The 21,910-nt window shown below is 34.9% G+C and overlaps 3 protein-coding genes across 4 annotated transcripts; 1 reads left to right on the plus strand and 2 right to left on the minus strand.

The window, feature by feature from the left end:
• Nucleotides 1-3,233: 3,233 nt before the first annotated feature.
• On the minus strand, nt 3,234-4,049 carry LOC133314053 (dof zinc finger protein DOF2.4-like). The gene has a single exon (XM_061515489.1). The coding sequence runs from the start codon at nt 4,047-4,049 to the stop codon at nt 3,234-3,236; it is 816 nt and encodes a 271-aa protein (XP_061371473.1).
• A 1,688-nt stretch (nt 4,050-5,737) lies between these two features.
• On the plus strand, nt 5,738-6,904 carry LOC133314037 (uncharacterized protein C6G9.01c). 2 transcript variants are annotated; one of them, XM_061515471.1, is made up of 2 exons: nt 5,738-5,944; nt 6,178-6,904. In XM_061515471.1, exon 2 carries the CDS (start codon nt 6,225-6,227, stop codon nt 6,609-6,611), a length of 387 nt encoding a protein of 128 aa, XP_061371455.1. In that variant the 5' UTR covers nt 5,738-5,944; nt 6,178-6,224; the 3' UTR covers nt 6,612-6,904. The 2 variants fall into 2 exon arrangements, with proteins under 2 accessions (XP_061371455.1, XP_061371454.1); XM_061515470.1 differs by having other exon boundaries at nt 6,209-6,904.
• Nucleotides 6,905-9,877: 2,973 nt separating this feature from the next.
• LOC133314022 (small ribosomal subunit protein eS6-like) lies at nt 9,878-11,937 on the minus strand. The gene is made up of 6 exons (XM_061515447.1): nt 11,871-11,937; nt 11,726-11,790; nt 11,344-11,401; nt 11,140-11,248; nt 10,506-10,778; nt 9,878-10,248 (listed from the first exon to the last, which is right to left on the minus strand). Exons 1-6 carry the CDS (start codon nt 11,874-11,876, stop codon nt 10,010-10,012), a joined length of 750 nt encoding a protein of 249 aa, XP_061371431.1. The 5' UTR covers nt 11,877-11,937; the 3' UTR covers nt 9,878-10,009.
• Nucleotides 11,938-21,910: the final 9,973 nt, after the last annotated feature.

Below are 21,910 nucleotides of genomic sequence, written 5' to 3' on the forward strand. Positions count from 1 at the left end.
TGAAAGGATGAGACCGGTGCTTGCAAATTATCTCCACAAATGGAGGGTCTCACTTTCTTTCCCGAATGGAGGGTCGTTTTCGTCATGATGTTCGCGGTCCTTTTTTCGTTTAGCGAGTCATTTCAGAATTTCACCTCCCAAGTAGTATTTTTAAACAGTGTTTTTCACTACAATTTATACACAAATGACAAATGTTGGGCAAACCAATTCTCTCGATAAATTTTTTGAAAACTTGTACCGAACATGGACAACTTGAAATACCAACCTAACTTGCCTGGGTATCTATAAGAAAAACTCCTACCAAACGGCCCCTTAATAAAGAAGATGGAGGTTCCCTTCAAATGTGATGTAATAATTATTTTCAGTACTACAAGCCCCACTAAATGTGAAGTAACACATGTATCAGGAAGTCTCGTGCTCATAGTGACCATACCGGACAGCTATTTGAACAGGCTGGAGCTGGACATGACCATTTGGCCTGACCAAAACACTACCCTTATATTACGTACAACCGAATTTGATGGTCCAAGCAATACAAATGTAGATATAGTTTGTAGCAAGTCCCAGTGATACTTGATGATACATTCATGCAAAGTTGCTAAAGATACATTCTCTCGCAGGGCAAGGTGAGACAATCAAACTATCAAAGAGACTCGCTGACTCTCGAATACACATGCATGTACACATCATGTCTAAATCGTTGTGGATTAGATTGTGGTGGACTGGTGGTAAAGCTAGACCGAGTTATTCCTACATGCATGCATTATGGGGAAGAAAAAAATGGTAAATAGACTATAGGGCATAGTAATAGAGTTAACTGTAGTGTGTGGAATAGATGGAGAAGGCTGATGGAGAAGGTTCGCCCACTCCCGCGTTCTTTAATGTTATTATATGTGATCTGAATTCTAACTAAACAACTTTGAATCCTCCAATTACTTCATGTTGAAGTCGACTTTAGACCTGATCTACTAGAAAATTCATCATTTGCGACGAACTTTGCATAAATTTTTATTGCAAATGATAAATTTTCTAGTTGTTAAGGCCTAAATATAAAATGAGTTTAATATTTTTGTTTTTGCTGTGAAAATATTATATATGTATATGGGTTTTTTTTTTTGGTGGAGATGTATATGGGGTTTTAATATTTCTTTTATGTGTGTATTTGGAGATAAATTTATCTTCAGAAATACTAAACTCATATATGGGTGTTCAATAAATTTTTAGGCGTCTTTTGATTAAGAGAAATCTAGTAATTTATATTGTTTAATGTTTATCTTAAGTATATGAAGTATCGTTGCATCTTATTTTAATTGTATTTTTATTATTACTTATATATTAAATAATATAAATAAAATAAAAATTCTCTTATTCCGAAAATAACCAAGAAATTCCTCTTCTATTCCAATGAAAAGAAAGGAAGAAAAAAGAAAGAAGAAACACCCATGTGGACAGTTGCTACGTGTGGAAACTGTAAAGAACCAATTCAACCCAAAAGCTTAAGTTGTTGGGCGAGGTTACATTAATGATGTTATATATCTCAACACGTCTCCTCAGACGAGAGCCCACTGAGCTTGAAAGAAAGTGGGGGGCGACGAGAATCGAACCCGGGACACGAGGCTCTGATACCATGTAAAGAACCAATTCAACCCAAAAGCTTAAACTATTAGGTGAGGTTACATAAATGGTTTTATATATCTCAACACGCCCCCTCACACGAGAGTGGGCTTGAAGGGTGGACAATGCACATGCCCACCTACCTGTACGAACAAAAAAATTTCACTTGAAAGAAAGTGGGGGGCGACGAGGATCGAACCCGGGACACGAGGCTCTGATACCATGTAATGAATCATGGGATACACCACCCTAAAAGCTAGCTCAAAGGGTGGGAGTGCCCAATGCCTTATAAACTTCACATTAGTTGCACGTACAACCAATATGGTTTTATATATCTCAGCACCCGTGAAGTTCCACGCTTCTAGCCCAATGGGCTCTTCTGTGAAGGGGCGTGTTGAGATATATAGTCTCACATTGGTTGTATGTGCAATAATGTGAAGTTTATAAGGCCTCGGACACTCCCACCCTTTGGCTAGCTTTTTAAGTGATGTATCCCAAGTTTCTTAACAGAAACTATGGGGACATGTGCCTTATATGCAATTGACAACTTTGAAATACAAGAACAAATAACGTAGTTTTGCATGTATTATTAGCTCTCTGAGCACGAAGATTGACAATCATATGTAGTAAGCTTGGAAGCTAAATCACAGTAGTAAACCGCATATAGAACTACGGTGAGAATAAAACAAATGAGACTGTAAAGCGAAGAACATTTGGATCCATTCACCCTGCACATGCTCAATATGGAACCATCTTTTCATCCACTTTTTAAACGAAGATGTCACCTCTTTTATGCGAGAAAAGTTTTGGTACCACCCAAACTCGGTGGTACTTTTATTTAAAAGGAATTTTTTTTAGAATATAAAGAAAAATATATATAAAAAAAACAGATAAAAAGAGAATTTTTTTTCCATTTTAGCAAAAAGACCATCTAGTTTTGATGGTACTGGTGCACCAAAACTTTTCACCTTCTTTTATGCATGCCTTTAGCATAAGTAGCCGTGATTCTCGCTAATTAGCTATTCTACTTTCCTTTATAAACTTCTGTTCAACACCATTCAACTAACGAGTCTAAACTAGTTTGCTTTGGTCAAAGGCAGAGGATAGTAAGAAACAAAAACCTCTCAATTTAACTTTACAACTGTATATAATCACATTATATGTAAAGTTTCCAAACCTAGCCCATCCCAGAAAAATCTCTATATAATTGTCTATAACACAATAAACAAAATGCCATGGTTGCTAATTCTCTGTTTACATCGAATACCCACATCACAAAATTCTCTATTGTCCGGCCACTCCAATGTTTACACAGTCAACCATATCAATACACATCCTGCTAACCTATTATTATACCAGAAAGAAATCAAACAGATAGAGCTGTGTGTATTTTCAGGTGCAATAACTTCATGAGGGTTTAGGGAGAAGCCCGTGGCGAGGGACACTATCAATGGACTAAATTACACCAACGGTGGTAAGTGAGTCCGACATCATATCTGAACCCAAAATCTTAAGCATTGAGTTCATAAATCCTTCCACTTATATATTCTTTACTTAGCCCATTACCAACCAAGGAAGTACTCATCACACTTGAATATCTCAACAATAACTCAAAAGAATTATTTAGGAGGGCCATACCGAGACAAATCAGGCCAATGATTTGGGATCAAAGAAGAAGAACCTCTGATATTGTTCTGATCAGAGTTACCACTGATGGAAGCGGTGCTAATAGTACTCCACAAAGAGGTATCAGAAGCCCTGTGGTTAACATTATTGATGAAACTTTGTGGCCAATGATTAGGTTGAGAAGAAGCAGCACTGTTAGGACTCATGCTTGATCGAATTAAGACTTGTTCTGCAGGATACATAGATAATTTTACCCTATCTGTGTATCCCATTTGATAGAATCTCGATGAAGGAACTTGGCTAGGGTGATGATGTTGTGAATCAAGAAAAGTAGCATTAAAGCTAGATAGAAGAGTTGAATTAGAAGAACCCACAACATCACCATCAACTCTCAGAGACTGAGCCAAAGGTTGTGATGGGTTCAGAGAAGAAAAATACCCACCACCACCATCACTACGTTGATAACAGGAGCTAGTTGACTGAACCACTATGGGTGGAGATGGTTTGTTTTGGACCAGTTGCGGCTGTGACGTGGAAGATGAAGAATTTTTGCCACGCTTGTCCTTACGGGAACCACCACCAACTGGTATGTTCCTAAAGGTTCCACCTTGTGTCCAGTACCTTCTACATGTTTTGCAAAAGTATCGAGGCTGAGACAAGTTATAATTGTTGTAATAGCAGAACTTGGTGTTCTGAGAATTGCAGCGTGGGCATTTCTGGTGCTGCAGTGGTTGTTGTGGTAGAGGAAGAGGTTGTTTACTCTCTTGTCTTCCTTCTCCACCATCTCTAACTTCTCCTTCTTGCTCCATATTCTAGATGTCTCTGTGATCTCTAATCTGTTGCTTATGAGGGTGTGAGTGCTTTTCTTGTGGGTGGGGTTTTGCTTTGTATTTATAGTAAGGAATGGTTGGTGGCTTGTTACCTTGGATGCACATGCAGGTCTTTGAGGGGGGATACGAATTAAACTTGTATTTGTATAAATTGTATTTCAGATAATGCTTCTACGTATGTGTCGGTGTAGAGTCTCTTGAGATTCTTCTACACTGACCAAAACCACAGTGATCATCATTACATTGTGCATGTTTTACCACCTACCCGCAATGAACCAAAACATTCTGAGCATATATCTTGAACTTTGTATTGGAATTAATTGACTAGGATCCTATTATATATCTCATAACCTCACCCTCAATAAATTTCAGAGGATTGAATTATTGAGTATACCAAATGAAAAAGATGAGGAAATAGACTGAACGTACGGTCTCAATCTGGGTTGGAGAGAGAGAGAGAGAGAAAGTTTAAAGGGAAACTTGGATTATGGTTTTGGTGAGAGAGATGTCAGAATATGATAAAAATAAAATAAATGGGGTGAGTGTGAGTCCCTACTCTCACCAACCCAGAGGAAATAAAATTGGAACAGAAATAATGGACTGAAAAGTGCTGGGGTTATTCAGCTTTAACTGAAGGAAGCCTTAGAAAAGAAAAGAAAAGAAAAGGGGAACAAATACCACCTGCAACTTATTTCACTGAGTTGATATTTCTCTATCAGTTCTGACTAAAAATAAAGTAAAAGCCATAGGAGAAGAAAACAAAAAGAGTAGTTGTAAAATAATTAAACAAGGTTGTAGAAGAAGGCATGCAAGCCACGAACAAGAGCAGAGGCGGCGGTAGAGGCAACACAAGAGGAAGACTGAGAGGATGAAAGGTGAGTGGGAAGGGGTGGAATCAAATGTTGGCCAAGTCAAACTTGCCAACACACAGGATTTTTAAAAGCTTACTTCTTCTTTTTTTTGTCTTGTAATATAAATTTTATCAAAATAATATAGTTTTTGAATGCAGAAAATAATATATTTTCTAAAACACACTAAATTTTATGGGATTCATATTTTTTCACTAATAAAAGATAGAGTTGTTGTTATCAAAAAAAAAAAAAAAAAAAATAGAGTTGTTTTCATGTGAAATTTTTACATAAAACGATTCATTCTCAGCTTGGAGATTATTTATTATGAACCGAGGTCACTATTTTTTAGGTGATTTCTTAGTGTAAATTCGAACCCCAACTCTTGTGAATGGAAAGTATTCTGTGATCAGCTCTTTACCGCTTTGTGCGTTGATTTGGGGCGAGGAATTAGTCTCATGACTATCAGCTGTGAGACTACCCGAATATAATCTAAAAAATAAAAATAAAAAATTACAATAAAAAATAAAAAAAAATTAATGATGTGAGAGGAATTCCCCAGCACCAACCATATGAAATATTTTCCTCAGCTTGAACTCCCGGTTTGACCCCAATTGGCTAATTTCTACCTTTTTACCACTGCCAATGCACGAAATCTGTCGTACATCAAAATTTATTGGGCCTTGGACATCAAAAATTAGTGAATAAGCCTGATTTCTTTATCTAGAGTTGGCAGGCTAGAGAATTTAAGGGCCCAAATACATTTAACTCTCTAAATTTAAGGTGTAAGCTCAGAACTTTAAAGTGCTAGTGCAACGGTGCGTTGCAGCTTGCTCCATCTCTCGTCTTCTTCCTCCCTCCCATCGTGTTAGGGTTAGGGTTTTGCAGAGTTCCAAGCTCGCGAGAGACAACGCCGGACATTCGATTGCTTATCCAACGCCACACAGAATATTGTAACTCCTCCCTCTATAGTCACGTTTCGGTTACACACGAAATCGAAAGAATCCAACATTGTCGTAGAATAAGGTACTGCTTTGTTCCTTCTTTATGTAAATCTTATGATTTTTCATTTCTGTCTTGTCCACCTTTGACGTCTAAGTGTTATCTCTCAATTCTGTTACTCACGTTAGCATAATAGTAATACAAATTCTCTTTACCGTTTGCCTTTGATTTTTTCACTGTAAAAGGATACGAGACTTTGATGCTGAACTTTCAAAATGTAATGCTTTTTTGTTCTTTATGTTTATTGAACATTCCAGTTCTCACTGAGATTGTGACATCACATGACAGCTTTCTTTTCGCTCCAATGACTAAGAAGAGTTCTAAAATGACCCCAAGTCAATTGCAAGAGAATACTGTTGCGGAAGAGGAAAAATCCTCTCCAGCAACGAAAAAAGCGGTTAGTGAAATTGATGAAATATTTGCTGGAAAAAAGAGGAAGAATTCTGAAGGGGGAAAGAGTGGAAAACCTGATGAAGTAAATAAGAGAACTGATAAAACTAAGAAGAAGAAGAAGAATGTGAAGAGAGAAACTAAAGGGCTTGATGATGGTGAGTTTGTAGATCGGCCTTCTCGGTCAAAAAAGAAAACAGAGGATGGACTTTCCATCTACACTGAAGAGGAGTTAGGTATTGGTAAAACGGATGCTGGAGGTACCCCACTCTGTCCATTTGATTGCTCTTGTTGCTTTTGAGATGGTAGCTGCATAAGATTTTATGCACCCAATTCCTTGCTCCATTTAGTGTTGTAATTGTCACTTACAGTTTTGGATATATGAGCTAGGGGCAATGCTTTTCCTTTATTATATTTTTAGTTGGGCCAAATATGGCTTGAGTTATCTTGTGCTGAGCTTGAATGATTTCAATAGAATTTTGCAGCAGTTTAACATTGGCTCTTTTAGTCTTCGTCCCTTGTAACAGAATTGTTTATGCATAAAGTTTCTGCCAGTGGGTTTGAGTAATTTATTATAAAACGGGCAAATGTCCTGAGGTTCTGGAATCCTGTTACAGTTTGTCTCAGTTATTTTTCATTAATTTTTGCATTTGTTCATGTTTAATCAAACCAAATTTCTTTAGTTCTTCTATTTTTATAGTATTTTTTAATTCTCTTATGGGTATGACTCTTCCGATAAAAACCTGACTTTACTCGCATGAAACCTTGATAGTTGATGTTAGGATGCTTTTGCAACCGCAGAAGTAATGTAGGAATCAACTTTATTATGTATTTTCATTAGCTTTATCCAAAATGGGTGAATGTTTGTCTGATCTTACCATTTCATTTCCCAATCTTTCCTAAGGAGTGAAAGCCATTTTTCCCTTGTCATTTGCTTCAGAATCCTTGCACTGAATCCTTTCTTCGTTTGGTGTAAAATAAAACCTTTAATACCTCTGCTAAATCAGACAAAATGAACCTGTATGTTTCTGTTGCCCATCTCTCCTATTCTTCATCTCTTTGAAATAGAGTACATTCTTGCAGTTCAGCAAACAGAATTGATGCAAAGATATTCCAGGGGTTCCCATGTTCTTTATACACAACCAGACAACCAGTGACATTGAGTTGTAGTTGGTTAGGGTCTCTTTGTCCATATACAGCATTTTGCAGATTCAAGCCTTGACTGTGCATGCCTGCTGCATCAGTTTTATCTTGTACTCAGTCTCGCAATATATTTTTCACTTCAATCCGGATATAGATAATAAGTAATAACTTCTTGTAGGGACATATCCATTCCTTTGTGCTTCGTTGAGTTCTTTTTGGCTCGGACAGTACCGTGATTCCATCATTTGATAATTCAAAGTATTCATTTGATTGGAATCATCTTTTTCTTCACATTTAAAGTTGCAGTAGAGTTCGAATAGCATTTTTTTTTTCTGCCAGCATCTTCTATTACGTTTTTTTTTTTTTTTTTTAGGTTCCAAATTTTAAAAGCATAATTCGTAGACATCGAAAAATTCATTTAACAGTGTATTCAAAATAACATAATAGCAAATGTTGAAAAAAAAACTAGTACGAATAAAGTATGCAATAAAAATTATGTACCAAAAAAAAAGTATGCAATAAAAAAATTTACTAATTAAGACATGCAATGCATCAACTTAAGAATATTTCCTCGCCAGATTTGGTGCAACTAATCTCATAGTTAATACTATCTAATAAGATATAACAGCCACCTTTCGCTAACATTACACTTGACGAACAATGTATACATCTGAATAGTTTGAAGCAGGTTTGTGTGATTGGGCGTGAGGGAAAGACTTTGGGAATCAAGAAGGCGTTTCTGGTTGCGGACATGGTTACCATATCTTTCTCGTGTGGTCGGTTCGGTTTGATTACTATGTTTAGTGAATTTCTGATGTCCAACGCTTCAGTAGTTTATCACAGTTCTCCAATTGCTACTGCGTGTTCGAAACCGAAGAGGGCGATCATGTAGATTCACTCGCGGGACAGTTTGCACGTGTGCTAGTCCCTTTGCCACGTTTTTGTCCTCTGTAATACGTTTTATCCACTTGGTATTGAGCTTTTTCTCCTCTCGGGTGGGAACTGGAATGGGGAATCGTTATCTATGAAGCACCGACACTTTAAAAATCCTGACGTGTCTATCCGACACTCTAACACGTGTTATAGAAATTCAAAAAAAAGTTCAAAGATTGTGTTGCGTTGAGTTTTTATTTTCAACTATTAGATTCGTTGAATTTCAATTACCATTTTATTCAGTTTAATATAAATATTTAGAATATCTTATGTTTCTTTGCAGAATTGATGAATATTATAAGTTTAGTTTCATTTTTTTGTTAAATTATTGAATATTAAATATAATATACACTACATAAGTTAAAAATATTATTTAATATCAAAATGTGTCCTAGTGTGTCGAAATTTAACATTTTTTAAAATTAACGTGTCGAAATGTCGTATCGTGTCACGTGTCCCGTGTTAGTATCGGTTCTACATAAATCGTTATGGCCTACTGTTTCGTAGATTGACATGTCTCATTTAAAGCAAGTTATTGAATGGCTCTAGACTGTTTCGTAGATTGACATGTCTCATTTAAAGCAAGTTATTGAACTTCAACTGCTTGAAATTGATTTAGGCCGCTGCCATCTAAAATTTGAACATAATCTTTTGACATTGTGGCCATACTAAGAGCCTAAGGTGGTGCGTTCAAAGATTCATATAAATGTAATAGACATTGTGGTGTCAGTGAAGTGTAGAAAGCCAATTAAATTTTTTTATGCTTTTTAAAATATAAAATATTTGTGACTTAGAGGAATATAATTAAACAGAAAATATTTGATAATATATACATTATTGACTAGCACAAAAATATTATAAAAAAGTAACGTAAAAGAACTATTTACCATAGGATATTGACACATAATTAATACCAATTTGCTTATGCAAAAAGGAAAATTAAAAATGGTAATTGTTTGTCAAGTTTAACCTTATTTTCCCACCCCCGTAATTGATTGAAAGATAAGCTGTTGTTTGAATTAATTTAAATATTTGAAAAGCCTTATTAATCAAAGAGTACAGAGAAAAATTTTATTCAAAAATTGAGTATTAATAAACGCTATCAAACACGAACTAAAAAAAAAAAAATTCAGGGTCCAACAAATAAAATTAACATTATTTTGACATTCCGGCATTATTAAAAGAGACAAACCGTACACAGCCCTGCATATTGACAAAATCCGTATGATAGACTATTCAGAATCTGTCTATCTTCCTATCATGATTCTGCTGTATTAAAAACTTGCCCCTACAAGCTAACGTAAAAGGTTTGTTTATGCTAATCACGGCATGCACAAAATGGAATGTAATATGCAGATTTAGAGATCCAGACAACATACAAAGATCAATTAAAACTTTATCACAAATGCCGACCACAGATCAAATACATTAAAATTCCAACTAAGGCAAAAATCCGTCACAATTCGATTGCACTCTCACAATATTAAGAAATACGTCAATAAACTTAATGTATTCAAATAGCAAAAACATAAATGTATTTCGTAATCACCCTCATGGAACAAGACTGCCAAAAACTACGGCAAAGTTTAAACCTCACCATATATATATCTCTTTGAAAGCAGCTTATGCTGTGACAGTTGGCTTGGTGGCACTGGATATTTTGGATCTCCTCTTTGCCAAACTCTCACTACGGTGTTCCCTCTGCTCCTTCAATCTGGACGCAAGGAGTTTCTGATAATCCGCTGCCTCTGATTTTGCCTTAGAAATTCTCTTCTTCTTATCTGCTATTCTTGCTCGCTTCCTTTGGAGTGTCAAAGGAGTGACCAGTCGTTGTATCTTTGGAGCTTTGCTCACTTTTTTCCCTGCAACCAAACATCCACTGCTTAAGACTACAATTCTAACTTATAGACTATGCTACACTACACGTCCACATTAGAAAAAAATATGAGCTATGTGATAGGAATTACCATCAAACAATAGAATCAATTCAAACTTACAACAAGGAAGTTAATATGGAATGGGTTACTTCAACCTCTTTTTCTTTCTATCTGCCCCACTCTTCTAAATGGCAGCATAGCATATATATAGAGAGAGACTGATAGAGAGCTTGTTGACTTACCAGCTTTTGTTGTAAAGGTTCGACGGTATGTGTTAACATACTTTCTCACATCGTCCTCCTTTGACAGGTTGAACAGCTTTCGGATTTTGGATGCTCTCTTTGGGCCCCTCATCCTTGGCTTCTCAACATCAGTCAGACCTGGTAAATCATTATCACCCTTCTTCACAATTACCAAGTTCAGAACAGAGAGGTCTGGGCTGACAATGCACCCACGCACAGACTTCCTTCTACGCTCTCCATTACGCCTTCCATGTCCACGGAAACAAGGAGTTCCTGCTCAAGTGCATAATGCAAATTAGATTAACAATGTCTGGAAACAACCTTGGCTATGAGAATCCTGAATCCAGCAACAAATAGGCTTCTAAGGAATGTGCAAAGTCATTGCATAAAGGCACAGACATCCTCCAAAAACAAATTTCTATTACATTCTCTATATAAGAATCAGACAATACAAATTATTAAACAAATAAACATGACACAAGAAAGAGAAATAGTTTCCAAAGTATTCAAGGTCACAGCCAAATGTAGAACATGGAATTGTACCAATGCTATGCACAGCCAACACAAATTATAATTATAATCTGTTTATAATCAACAACTAAAGCAATAAATTAAAGCATTAGAATAATCCTACCTCTATAGAGCAAGAGTCGGACACGACCAGGTGTCAACACTCCCTGTTTCATTGGGAATCCTTGTTTGTCACAACCACCGGTGATTTTGAAAACATAGCCCTTAAATTCCTGTTGGAAGCATAATTATAAAGGTGAATAGATCACTTATTAATGCTCCTCGAAAAATGGAGCATACATTGAAGATTTCCAAATAAAGGGCATACCTCACCCAGAGCATCACCAAGGACCTCCTGTGAGATCCTCTTGTCCCAAAATGCCCGACTGAAACATAAAATAGAATAATAATCTTATAACAGATAAACAAAGTCACATAGATATCCCCTCAAAAAACAAACATAAAAAGGAACTCTCCACTGCAACTACACCGAGTCATAGTAAAAAATAAAATATAAATCCCATGAATATCAAGTCAATTAAAACACTAATGTTCACTGTGCCATGCCTATCAATAAATATACGGGAAACAAGTACCAGATTTGCACTACAGTTATGGGGCAAAGTAAGTATAAAAATATCAAATTTCAATTAAAAAAGAAATCCCAGCATAAAGAAGCACGTAATGAAAACAATTTTTAAATGGATTACAGCTTCAGGTCGTCATCAATTTCCAGCTTCTTCTGGCATCCAGTGGTGGGATTTGCAATGTTAAACTGCAGAAAAATCGACTGTGCATCAACCACAAACACAAGGAAATGTAAGCACGGATGAAATTAGGGTTTGAAAACAACACCTTCATTTTGAAATCTCGTCCTGGTCTCGCCGCGGCTTACTCTCTGCGTGCGTTTGGAACTATGAGCAGCAAGAGGAGATAGGGTTTTACACATTATGGGCTTTTATAGACTCTATTTCACTATGTTGGGCCCCTCGAATTGCTAGACCAACCCAAACCCGAACCCGAACCCACACACATAATTTGGGGTAAAACCCATGAAAGCAAAACATAGTAAATTATATTTCTGCCAGAAAATATTTTTCTGTCGTATCCAAATAAAAATGAAAGGGTTCAATTATGATTTATTAATATTTTTTTCTCTTTTTTTTATTATTATGGAATATATTCATTTTTAGGTGAATATGACACACACAAAAATTCTACCATAAAAGCAAAAGTGGTGCTAACCATCATTTTAGACTTATAATTCTTATTACCTATTTGGTTACGAATAGATCAATTTAAAATCATTGGTAGTTAATGTTTTCTCTTTTTCAACCATTGATTTTGAATTGATTCAACAGTAATCAAATAGGTAATAAGAGTGGTAAACGTAAAATGGTGGTAAATATAACCGTCTTTTTTTAATACAAAAAAAATCATTTAAAAGGTATTTAGCAAAAAAAATTAGAGGATTTGTTCCGATGTTTTTTTATTTTACCTAAGGTATCTCACAAAACTCAATTATTTGATTAGTTCTCTCTCTCTAACTACTTAACCTCTGTTACCAACCTAACCACATCCATTTATTTTATGTATTAGGTACTTTTTTATCGTCTTACATGATGCTGAGTATACGCCATTTATTTATAACACGGGTACTAATCAAAGAACAAAAGTAGAACGTATGTTCTCGAAAACATAGATAAAACTCCGGGGTTTTTTTTCTTTCTTTATTTTTGGTAGTTAACTCCATTTCTTATTTGTTACTGAACTTATGTGTTGCATAGTAATTTTTTACATTTTCTCTTTTTCACAAAATTACATAAAAGGAGAGAAAAAGAGAGAGTATTGTAAACGAAAGAGAATATAAAAAATATTAAAACATAGTTATTTTACTCTCTTTTTTATACACATAGTTATTTTACTCTCTTTTTGTATACACATAGTTATTTTACTTAAAATGACATAAAATTATATTTTTTAAAATAAAAAAAAATATTCAAAGCTAATTATTTACGCAGAAAAAGAATATAAAAAATTGTGTAAAAGAATATGCAATAATGTTTTTTTTCCTTTCTTTCAAAAGAATATGCAAAATTGCGGTATTTCTCATACGTATAAAGTAGAGTCGCTCACTCATTTAATATAAAATTGCTAAGAAACAACAGTGCTTGTAACGGAAGAGAGGAGAGGAGAGTAGGGATTAAGACTATAGCGTATGTTTCTTCTGCTTACATCAGCCTTGAGGTCATTATTTTGGCTTGTCTGGAGTCATGACCGATGCCTGTGGGATTGATATAATTTAAAATAATCAATATTTATTAAAATAGGATAAATAGTAAATAAATTTTAAATAAGGGTAATTTGATCACTCTCACATGTATCTTATTTAATTCCGTTGATTTGTATCCTTTCTTGTGTCTTGTTGTGTCTTCTAAGTGCCTTGTCAAACTGATTGATGTTCAACACTTGGGTACTTCTTTGATTATCTCGAATCCAAAACTCAGACCTGTGCCTTCCTTAGCCGAGGTCTAACACCATTGTAGGTTGGCACTTGTTCGTTTGTTATTTCTTATAGGGTCAAGATGTGCATGGCTTGTATCTAGAGATTTCCTAGTATATATTTTGAGTTGGGTGTCGGGACCTTTGAGGTTACATTAGGTTCTTTTGGTTTTGCTTGCAGTGTCAAGATTTATCTTGACACTAATGTTTGTATCAATGTTATCAGATCCGACTTAGTCATTGAGTCAGTCGGAATACTAGATTACTAAGTCACTAACTAAATCGGTTGAACAGCTTGACCCGAATAAGTACATAAAAACTTATATTTTATACATAAGAATCAACAAAAATACTCGAATATCTATAAGAAATGATATTAGTTCAAAATTTTCAAATATAAAAATTAATAAATTGCACAATAGTCCAATGAGCATATAATATTTGTTTTGTCTTTAAACATTTAACATCTACCGCAAACCTATAACATTAACTCTTGCTGCTATCAAGAGAAAACAATCAAATTAAAATCTAGCACAAAAACATATAATTATGCCCAAGGAGTGAAAGTCATGTCAAATTCATGTTCTCTTTCTTCATCCAATAAGTCCGAAGCTCGCCTGACATTGCCTTGGATTTGGTTTGCATTTTCCATGGTGTTGTCATATGCCTCATCTTCATCTTCATCATCATCATCCAAATTTAATTGATCTAAAACAAATGTCATTTTTCATGTGAGTTAGTAATTAACATGAAGTGATCAAACAATAAAATCATAATCATAATGCAATAAATAAACATACCATTATCATGTGGAGATGGTTGAAAGGAAATATTTGCAAAGGTCATTCTGTAAAGCCTTAATTTCTTCAACTGTTAAGTATAGTGGTGACTCCTCCAATATCTAGTTAGAGTGGTCCTCAAATGTTTCAAAATTTATTGGATCATAATTTTGATGCTTCAGTCGATTTCTATATTTATTAGTTTGTGTAATTTTCAACATTAAAAAATACTTGGAGAAATACTTATATAAAAAAAGTGAATAGTCGACAAACATAATACCTTTGCGCCATCCTCAAGTTATAACGAACATATACAAGATCATTAAGCTTTTGATGCTTTAATCTACTTCTCTTATTCGAATGAATATGTTCAAATGCGCTCCAATTGTGTTCACGACCCGAAGCACTACAAGTTTTGCTAAAAACACGAATAGCCAACTTTTGCAAATTTGGCACACCACATCCATAAGATTCCCACCATTGATCTAGAATATTTCATGTTATAAAATAAATTAGTGTTAATATTATTCAACAATAATAAGAATTAATGCTCATAAAAAAAAGAAAGATATCAACTATAAATTTTACCCGGCATCACGATATTTCGTTCACGTTTAGCATATGGCCTTCCAAAACCTAACTCAACATTTTTGAATTTTCTCATCTTACTTGTCGAATTACAATTTAAATCAGGATCCACATAAGCATATCTCTCAATGACATCTAGATGGCCTGATTGTTTTTCAAATTCTTTAGCATTGTAACGACAACTTGGATTCAACCAATAACCAGCGGCATGAAGATTTTTGCGAAGCTGTAATCCCAATGACTGTCTAAGATGTTCAAGTAAGGCCCCACCTTTTTTTTGTTTCTTTGAAATCTCCTTATCATCTCCTATCTAGATTTGAATATAGCTTGATAAAGAAAATACATGGCAGACTTATCTTCACTGTCAACAATACGCAACACACAAATAAATGGCTTAATAAGTTTCACAATATCAACATATTTTTTCCAAAAATGAGAATCTAAGATTTGTTCTACATTTTTTTTTACTTTGGCATCCTTAGAATAAGCTGGGCTTGTCCAATCTCTAGATGTCACCATGGCTCTTAGTGCATCTTTTTGAGCCAAAATACTTTGCAAGGTAATAAAATTAATGGCAAAGTGGGTTGGAGTTGGACGAAGTATTTCTCTTCGATCCACCTATATATTTTCTAATCAAATGCAATGGATGACAATGATTATATAGATATTTGGTAATTTTAGCAACATGTGACACAACATCACTTACTTCCTCTAACTTTCCAAAGTTATGTAACACCAAATTGATGCAATGAACAACACAATGAGACTAAAATATTTTAGGAAACTCATCCTATAATAACCTTCCAGCAGCAACATAATTTGCAGCATTATCGGCTATAATTTGAACAACATTTTCAGGGCCAACCTCTAACACCACATCTCTGAAAAGCTATTAGAGTAAATTACCCATCTAAGAAGCATAAATAGACTTTGGGAAAATAGTTCCTTTAGAACAATAAACTTGAAAGTTAATGAAAGTTCTCCTACAACGATCAGTCCACCCATCTGCCATAATAATACACCTATTTTGTTGCCAAACAGTTTGATAACTCTAAATAAGTTTCTTGACTTCTCCAACCCACTTGTTTAACAAATAACCACGAACTCTATGAAAATTTAGACCTTTATATCCTAGACCAATGTTATAAATAACATCAATCATTAGCTGATAGTATGATGAATTGACTGCATTAAATGGCACACCAACATCAATCATCCATTTAGTGATGGCAATGTCACATTTCTCCATGACTTCGTTACTTTGCATCACACTTTTTAAGGTAGGTTAAGCTCCAGGAATTGTTCTATGCATAATATAAGAGCTCATGGGATTGACATTCTTCCATATTTGTACACCTTGTTGTTCTTGTCAATGATCTTAGATGTGTCAGCTAAGAGGTTTATCTCGGCAACACTTGGCAAGGAATCAAGCTCTACACAAAAAAAGTACATAATTGGACTATTTTAATGATGAGAAACTGCGAGAAAATATGAAGACTCTAAAATCCTGACCTAGCTAGCCAAGCTTGAGTCAGCAAGGTTTTTGCAAATTTAGTTAGTTAGTTACCTTGAGACTGTCGCTAGCGTCGCCGAATGAGTCAAAGTATATTGATTTGATTCGCTAAAGACGTCGAGTTCCTCGTTAGAGCTAACATTGATGTAGCTGTTAAAGCAATTGCTGAATACTGATAACAAAATCACGAATTTTGGTTATTGGCAGTCCTTAGGAACTGTAAGATGTATTAATGCTAGAGAATTTTTTTGCTTCAAATGAAAGAATGGTAGCTTTTGCAATTTGGGGGTGGGAGGGTAGATGAAATAGGTGCAGGGTAGATGAAATAAGAGAGTAAGAAACAACATAATTTCCTTTTTTTCTTTTTAAATGCATGACTTGCAGATTTATTTGTGAACCGATTGGGTCACCAGTTTTGATAAAAATCGGTCGAGCCGTACCGGTTTTAATAGGGTTCGATACATGGCCAGTCCATTGCATGACGTGAACCGGTTATATCATTGGTTCACCGGATTTTGGGTTGACCCGATCGGTTTGATCCGATTTTGATAACACTGATTTATATTTGGAGGCGAAAGTTTGGTGAATCATGGTGTGATTAGTCACTTCTCGAGATGTAGTGGTATAACCTCCATCTGGTAGAGGTCTATCCATGTAGGTCTTAGTCAGGTATGGTGGTCCTTTAGGATTACATCTAGACTTTGGATTTCATAATTGGCTGAAGTCTATTCGGTGTGCGTACCTAGGCATTGTGGCCCTTGGGGATTACTACCAAAGGCCATAAAACTTCATTGCTTCAGTTGTTTGGGATCATCATGGATTTGATATACTTGCTAAAAATTATCCATTTTGTGCCTTTGTGGGGTGTGACAACTCTTTGAGCTTAAAACATTATCATCTTCGTTCTTACCATAGATAAGAACTGTGATCAGGTGGATTATCCTAATTCTTGAGCATATCAGGGAAACTTTCCTTAGCCAAGGATGTGCCCCTCAAACAATGTTAAGCCTACATGGTGATCAGTCTTAAGGGTTGTTTTACTTTGAGATCTTGACCTAATTAGATGAGTATCCCTCTGACAACAAGTCGATGGCTAGCTGAGCTTGTAGGTGTAACACTTGGGTGAGTTGCATCAATATGTTGAAGATTTCAAGTATGGTGAAGTTTTTGTCGGGAACATGTTGTAATAAACTTGTTTAAAAACATAATCTCGAAGAATGTGTTATTAATTATGGATAGAGATAGGGTAAAGTGCGTACTTAAGGCTACACTTGAGTACTCTCTCAATCTCATCAAAATACTCAGTATTAAAATCCAACAAGTAGCTAGACTTGTTGTCAATTGCATAGCAGCTCATAATCCCAAATCATGTGTGACATACTATACATGTTCAGTCTATGTATGTTTGGTGTGATTATGCACGTGTCGTGTACCTTTGCATACTTGTGTCCAAAAGGTGCCTGAAACCATTGTTGGTAATTTTGAAGTCTTCCCACAAAATACCCTATTGCTAAGATGTCCAATCTTAGTGTGAGATATTGATTTTCTTGATTTTTGAATGATAATAATGGCTAATCATTGCTAATAAACACTCCAATTTTCCTAAGATGTTGATTTCCTTCCTTAGTTTTCTTGAACGAGTAATAGTTTATAGAGCGAGTAATAATGGTAGTAATTATGAACATATGCATATGAGATAATAATGGTGATGATGTTAGTAATTACAAATACTTCTAATAATGGTAGTGGTGATAATAATGATAATAGTCAAAACATTAGTAATGGTAATAACGGTAATTGCTAAGACATTGTGTTTCAATACGTACATCGCACTCCTATTATATGTTGAATGTCATCATTCATAACATGCACGTGCACCGCTGCAAATCCTCTAGTAGCACTAATGTCTTTTTGGCCCCTGAAATTTTGTATCACATAAAATATCTCCTTTATGTTTGGTCTTACTTATCTTTTCCCATTCATCGTGCCCATCTCTTGTCTTTATCGTGGCATCCTTAAGTCTCACTTAAGTGATGGGGCCCTTTCCTAAACTTAATAGAAAAAGAGATATTCAATTTGATTATGGAAATGAACTTCATAGAAATCCATGTGAAGATTCTAGTATCTCATGAAATTAACTCTTCTAAAACCGAAGGTCAACCTTAAACCATGAATTGTCAAAAGTGTTTTTTGGAGTCAAGTTCATGGCACCTTGGATTCAAAGAGGTTGGTTATCTCTTAGTTTTATTATTTGCACCACGTATGTCAACAAATAAATAGTACAAGACAAAATCCTTAATGAACCAAGACTGAGTGATAAAAGGGTAATTATGTCACTTCCCTTCAATGCCTGCAATGTCACCTAAACCTCGATTAGTTGCGATTAATTTGGAAAAGCTCTCATTGAAGTGATTGTGTGGGGTCCACAATAACACTAAGATAATTGCGCTTTGAGAATCATGAGATTCGCATTTATGGGTCCAACCTTAAAGCACCTCGAGTTGTTAATTAGTTATTGAGTCAACTCATAACTCTCATGTCCTTGCTTTGCCAACCTTATCTGCTTTTGCACAGACTCATATAACAACAAATCGATTGTTGTCGTGTACATGCCTAACTGTTCACTACATGATTTCTTGCACTTTGCCACTCGACCGTCCGATTGAACCTAACAAATTTTATTCAACTGTTCATCAGGTCATGCGATCTTCTAACCCACCTGTGATTCACTGTGATATCATGTTCTCCAATATTTTGATCAATGAGGAATGAACTATTAGACTTGAAGACTTTGACCTCTCCCATAGGGGACACATGGAGGATGAACATGTCAAGTCCATTTCATCAATAGGGATGTTGATGTACCTCAACCCATGCCATCTTGTGCTCTTGAGTATTGGAGCCTCAAGAGAAAAGTCTTATGTTTTAGGATGTTGTAGTTGAAGATAATCAGCGGGAACAATATTATCAATGTCGTCTATATTCCGCTTTCAGTGGTTGTGACATTAGTGAGGTTGTCTTTCATGTGCTTCTCATGTTGATAGGGTGAGAATCAAAATTTAACAGTTCTCACAGACAACATCAATATCTAATTGTATTGCTCCTCTTGAATCTTCTTCTATTATGGTTAATGTTGATTCCACCTCGTGTTTTGTTGATTAAATAGGGGTGGTGCACCTGTAAGACTCCGATGCTCAAATTTGTACGAGACTAGGGTGAAGTATATATACAAGTGGAAAAGGGTTTGTAGTTTCCCATGATCATCCCTGACTTTTTTTTAACCTTTTAGTCTCACTTTATGATTTAGGCTCAACATATCTTCCTCATTCAATCCCCAATGCACACAATGGATCGTTTAAATGAATGTGCATGGGATGTATCTTCCATGGCCATAAAGTTAATATGTAGGGAATAAACTTATTGTGATTTGTGGCATGGCTCAATAATATAGGTTTTTCCTTTTTTGTGTGGATACAAGTGGGAATTGAACAAAAAATCTAATACAACTTATCTAAATCCCTCACCACTAGACCAATCCAAGTGACTTAATATAGGTCTTTCCTGCTTTGGCCACCGCGTGTCCACCAACATAACCCACCCTATATCAAAGGCAATCTTTCATCGGCTTGGCTCATATGCAATTTCATAAGATGAACCATTAGCTTTTTTCCTAACCTTTTGGTCTCACACTCCAATATAGGCTCAAACTCCTCTTCTCGCTCAATTCCTTGTGCACCCAATAGTTCAAGATGAATGTGCATGTGACATATCTTCCATGGCCATATGGTTAATGGTGGATCCATTTGGGTGCCATTGTCTGCACCTGCAAACATAAAAAAATTGGGGGGGGGGATTTTTTTCACATAATAGGATGTGTGATTTAGGCCAAGTAAAAAAAAATGAAATTAGGAAGATTGAAAGGAAAAAGGTAAAGAGTGGAGGAGAATCACACAAGATTTTTCACGATCTTTTGTGAAACAAAAGTGGTCAACTTTGGATCAAATAGATATGTGAGTTTTGATCTATTAACCTCTACAATTATACTATATTTTACAAATATCTTTTTGTGGTGTTATTTATTTTTTAATTATCATTATCGATTATTTTCTTAAAACTTTGATTGATTTACCAAAGCTTTACTTTTGAAGTGAGAGCAAAAATTGGATCATGATCTTTTTTTAAAAAAAAAAATCGCAAGCGGTGCCCCCGAAGCTCCGCCCTAAATGTGCAGACATAAAAATATTTTTTTGGGTCCGCCACTGCATATGGTTGATATGTAAATGACAAATTTATTATAATTTATCATTTAACCCGTTAAATTTTCCATAATCGCTTAAGATGATCTCCTTTAAAAAAATATATGTGAGGCAACCTTTTATTTATATTCGTGGCTAATTCAATCTTCATAGCAAATTCTATTTCCGTAACAAATTCTGTCGCAAACCTCGTTTGTGAGGAAATCTGCGATGAAAAATAGTTGCGAGTATGAAATTTACAAGAGAAATTCCATAGCAATTCCACTAAACAAGTTTTTTCCAGTAGTGTTATTTCTCAGGAACCATTAACCTTTTTGATTTTACCCTCTAATATAAGCTCCGGAATCTCTTCGTCACTCAATCCTATGTGCACCCAATGAGTTAGGGTGAATGCGCCGTGATTTATCTTCCATGGCATTATAGTTAATATGCAAGGGACAACCTAATGAATTTTGCTTGTTAGTTGATAGCATTTAATTATAATTCTTAATTTGCGTGCTGCGCTCTAAGTTTTTTTTTAAAAACATTTCATGTTATTTTAAACATTAATTCTTAATTAATGTTAATTAATGTGAAATGACCTAATTTACAATATGAAAAAAAAAGTTGAAATTAAATTGTTTTAGTAAAAAATTGACATGATCGGAGTAATAATTAAAAAATATGTAAAACGTGTATGTATAGTTGCGTATTGGTAATAGTGACAATATTATTTTTCTTGTCTATGTGTACATTATAACAAATTCACTCACTTGTCCGTTTTTGAATGATTTGATATAGAGTTTCATTCAAGGGATTAATATTTGTGTGTAGAAGATAAAATTATTTTTTACATATATAAAAGTATGTGAGGCTTATATAGAACTATGTGAAGAAAAAAAAATGAATCTTACATACTTTTATGTGTAGGAGATAAAATTATCTTCTATAACATAAAAAACACTAATCTCTTCATTTATATAAGAAATTGTGTATGTTCATGAATAAATAAATAAAAATTAATTTCAAAGACACTTTTATAATTTTACATTACACAAATAATGTTTTTATATTATTTTTCCTGCACACAAATTAATCCTTGCAGAGAAATTATAATGGTTTCTTTTATGAGCTTCATTTATTTGTAGTTTTGTTTCAAGTTTCAACCTGAGCTAAAATTGGCCAACTTCAAGTTTCCTTCTTAAAATACCAGCATTTTCGATAGGGGTGTATATGGTCAAATTAAATTGAATTTTTTAAAAAATCTAACCAAATTGA

This window comes from Gastrolobium bilobum, unplaced genomic scaffold, assembly GCF_033153095.1.
Source record: "Gastrolobium bilobum isolate Gb01-03AN ecotype WA unplaced genomic scaffold, APGP_CSIRO_Gbil_v1 utg589, whole genome shotgun sequence".
Lineage (NCBI taxonomy): Eukaryota > Viridiplantae > Streptophyta > Magnoliopsida > Fabales > Fabaceae > Gastrolobium > Gastrolobium bilobum.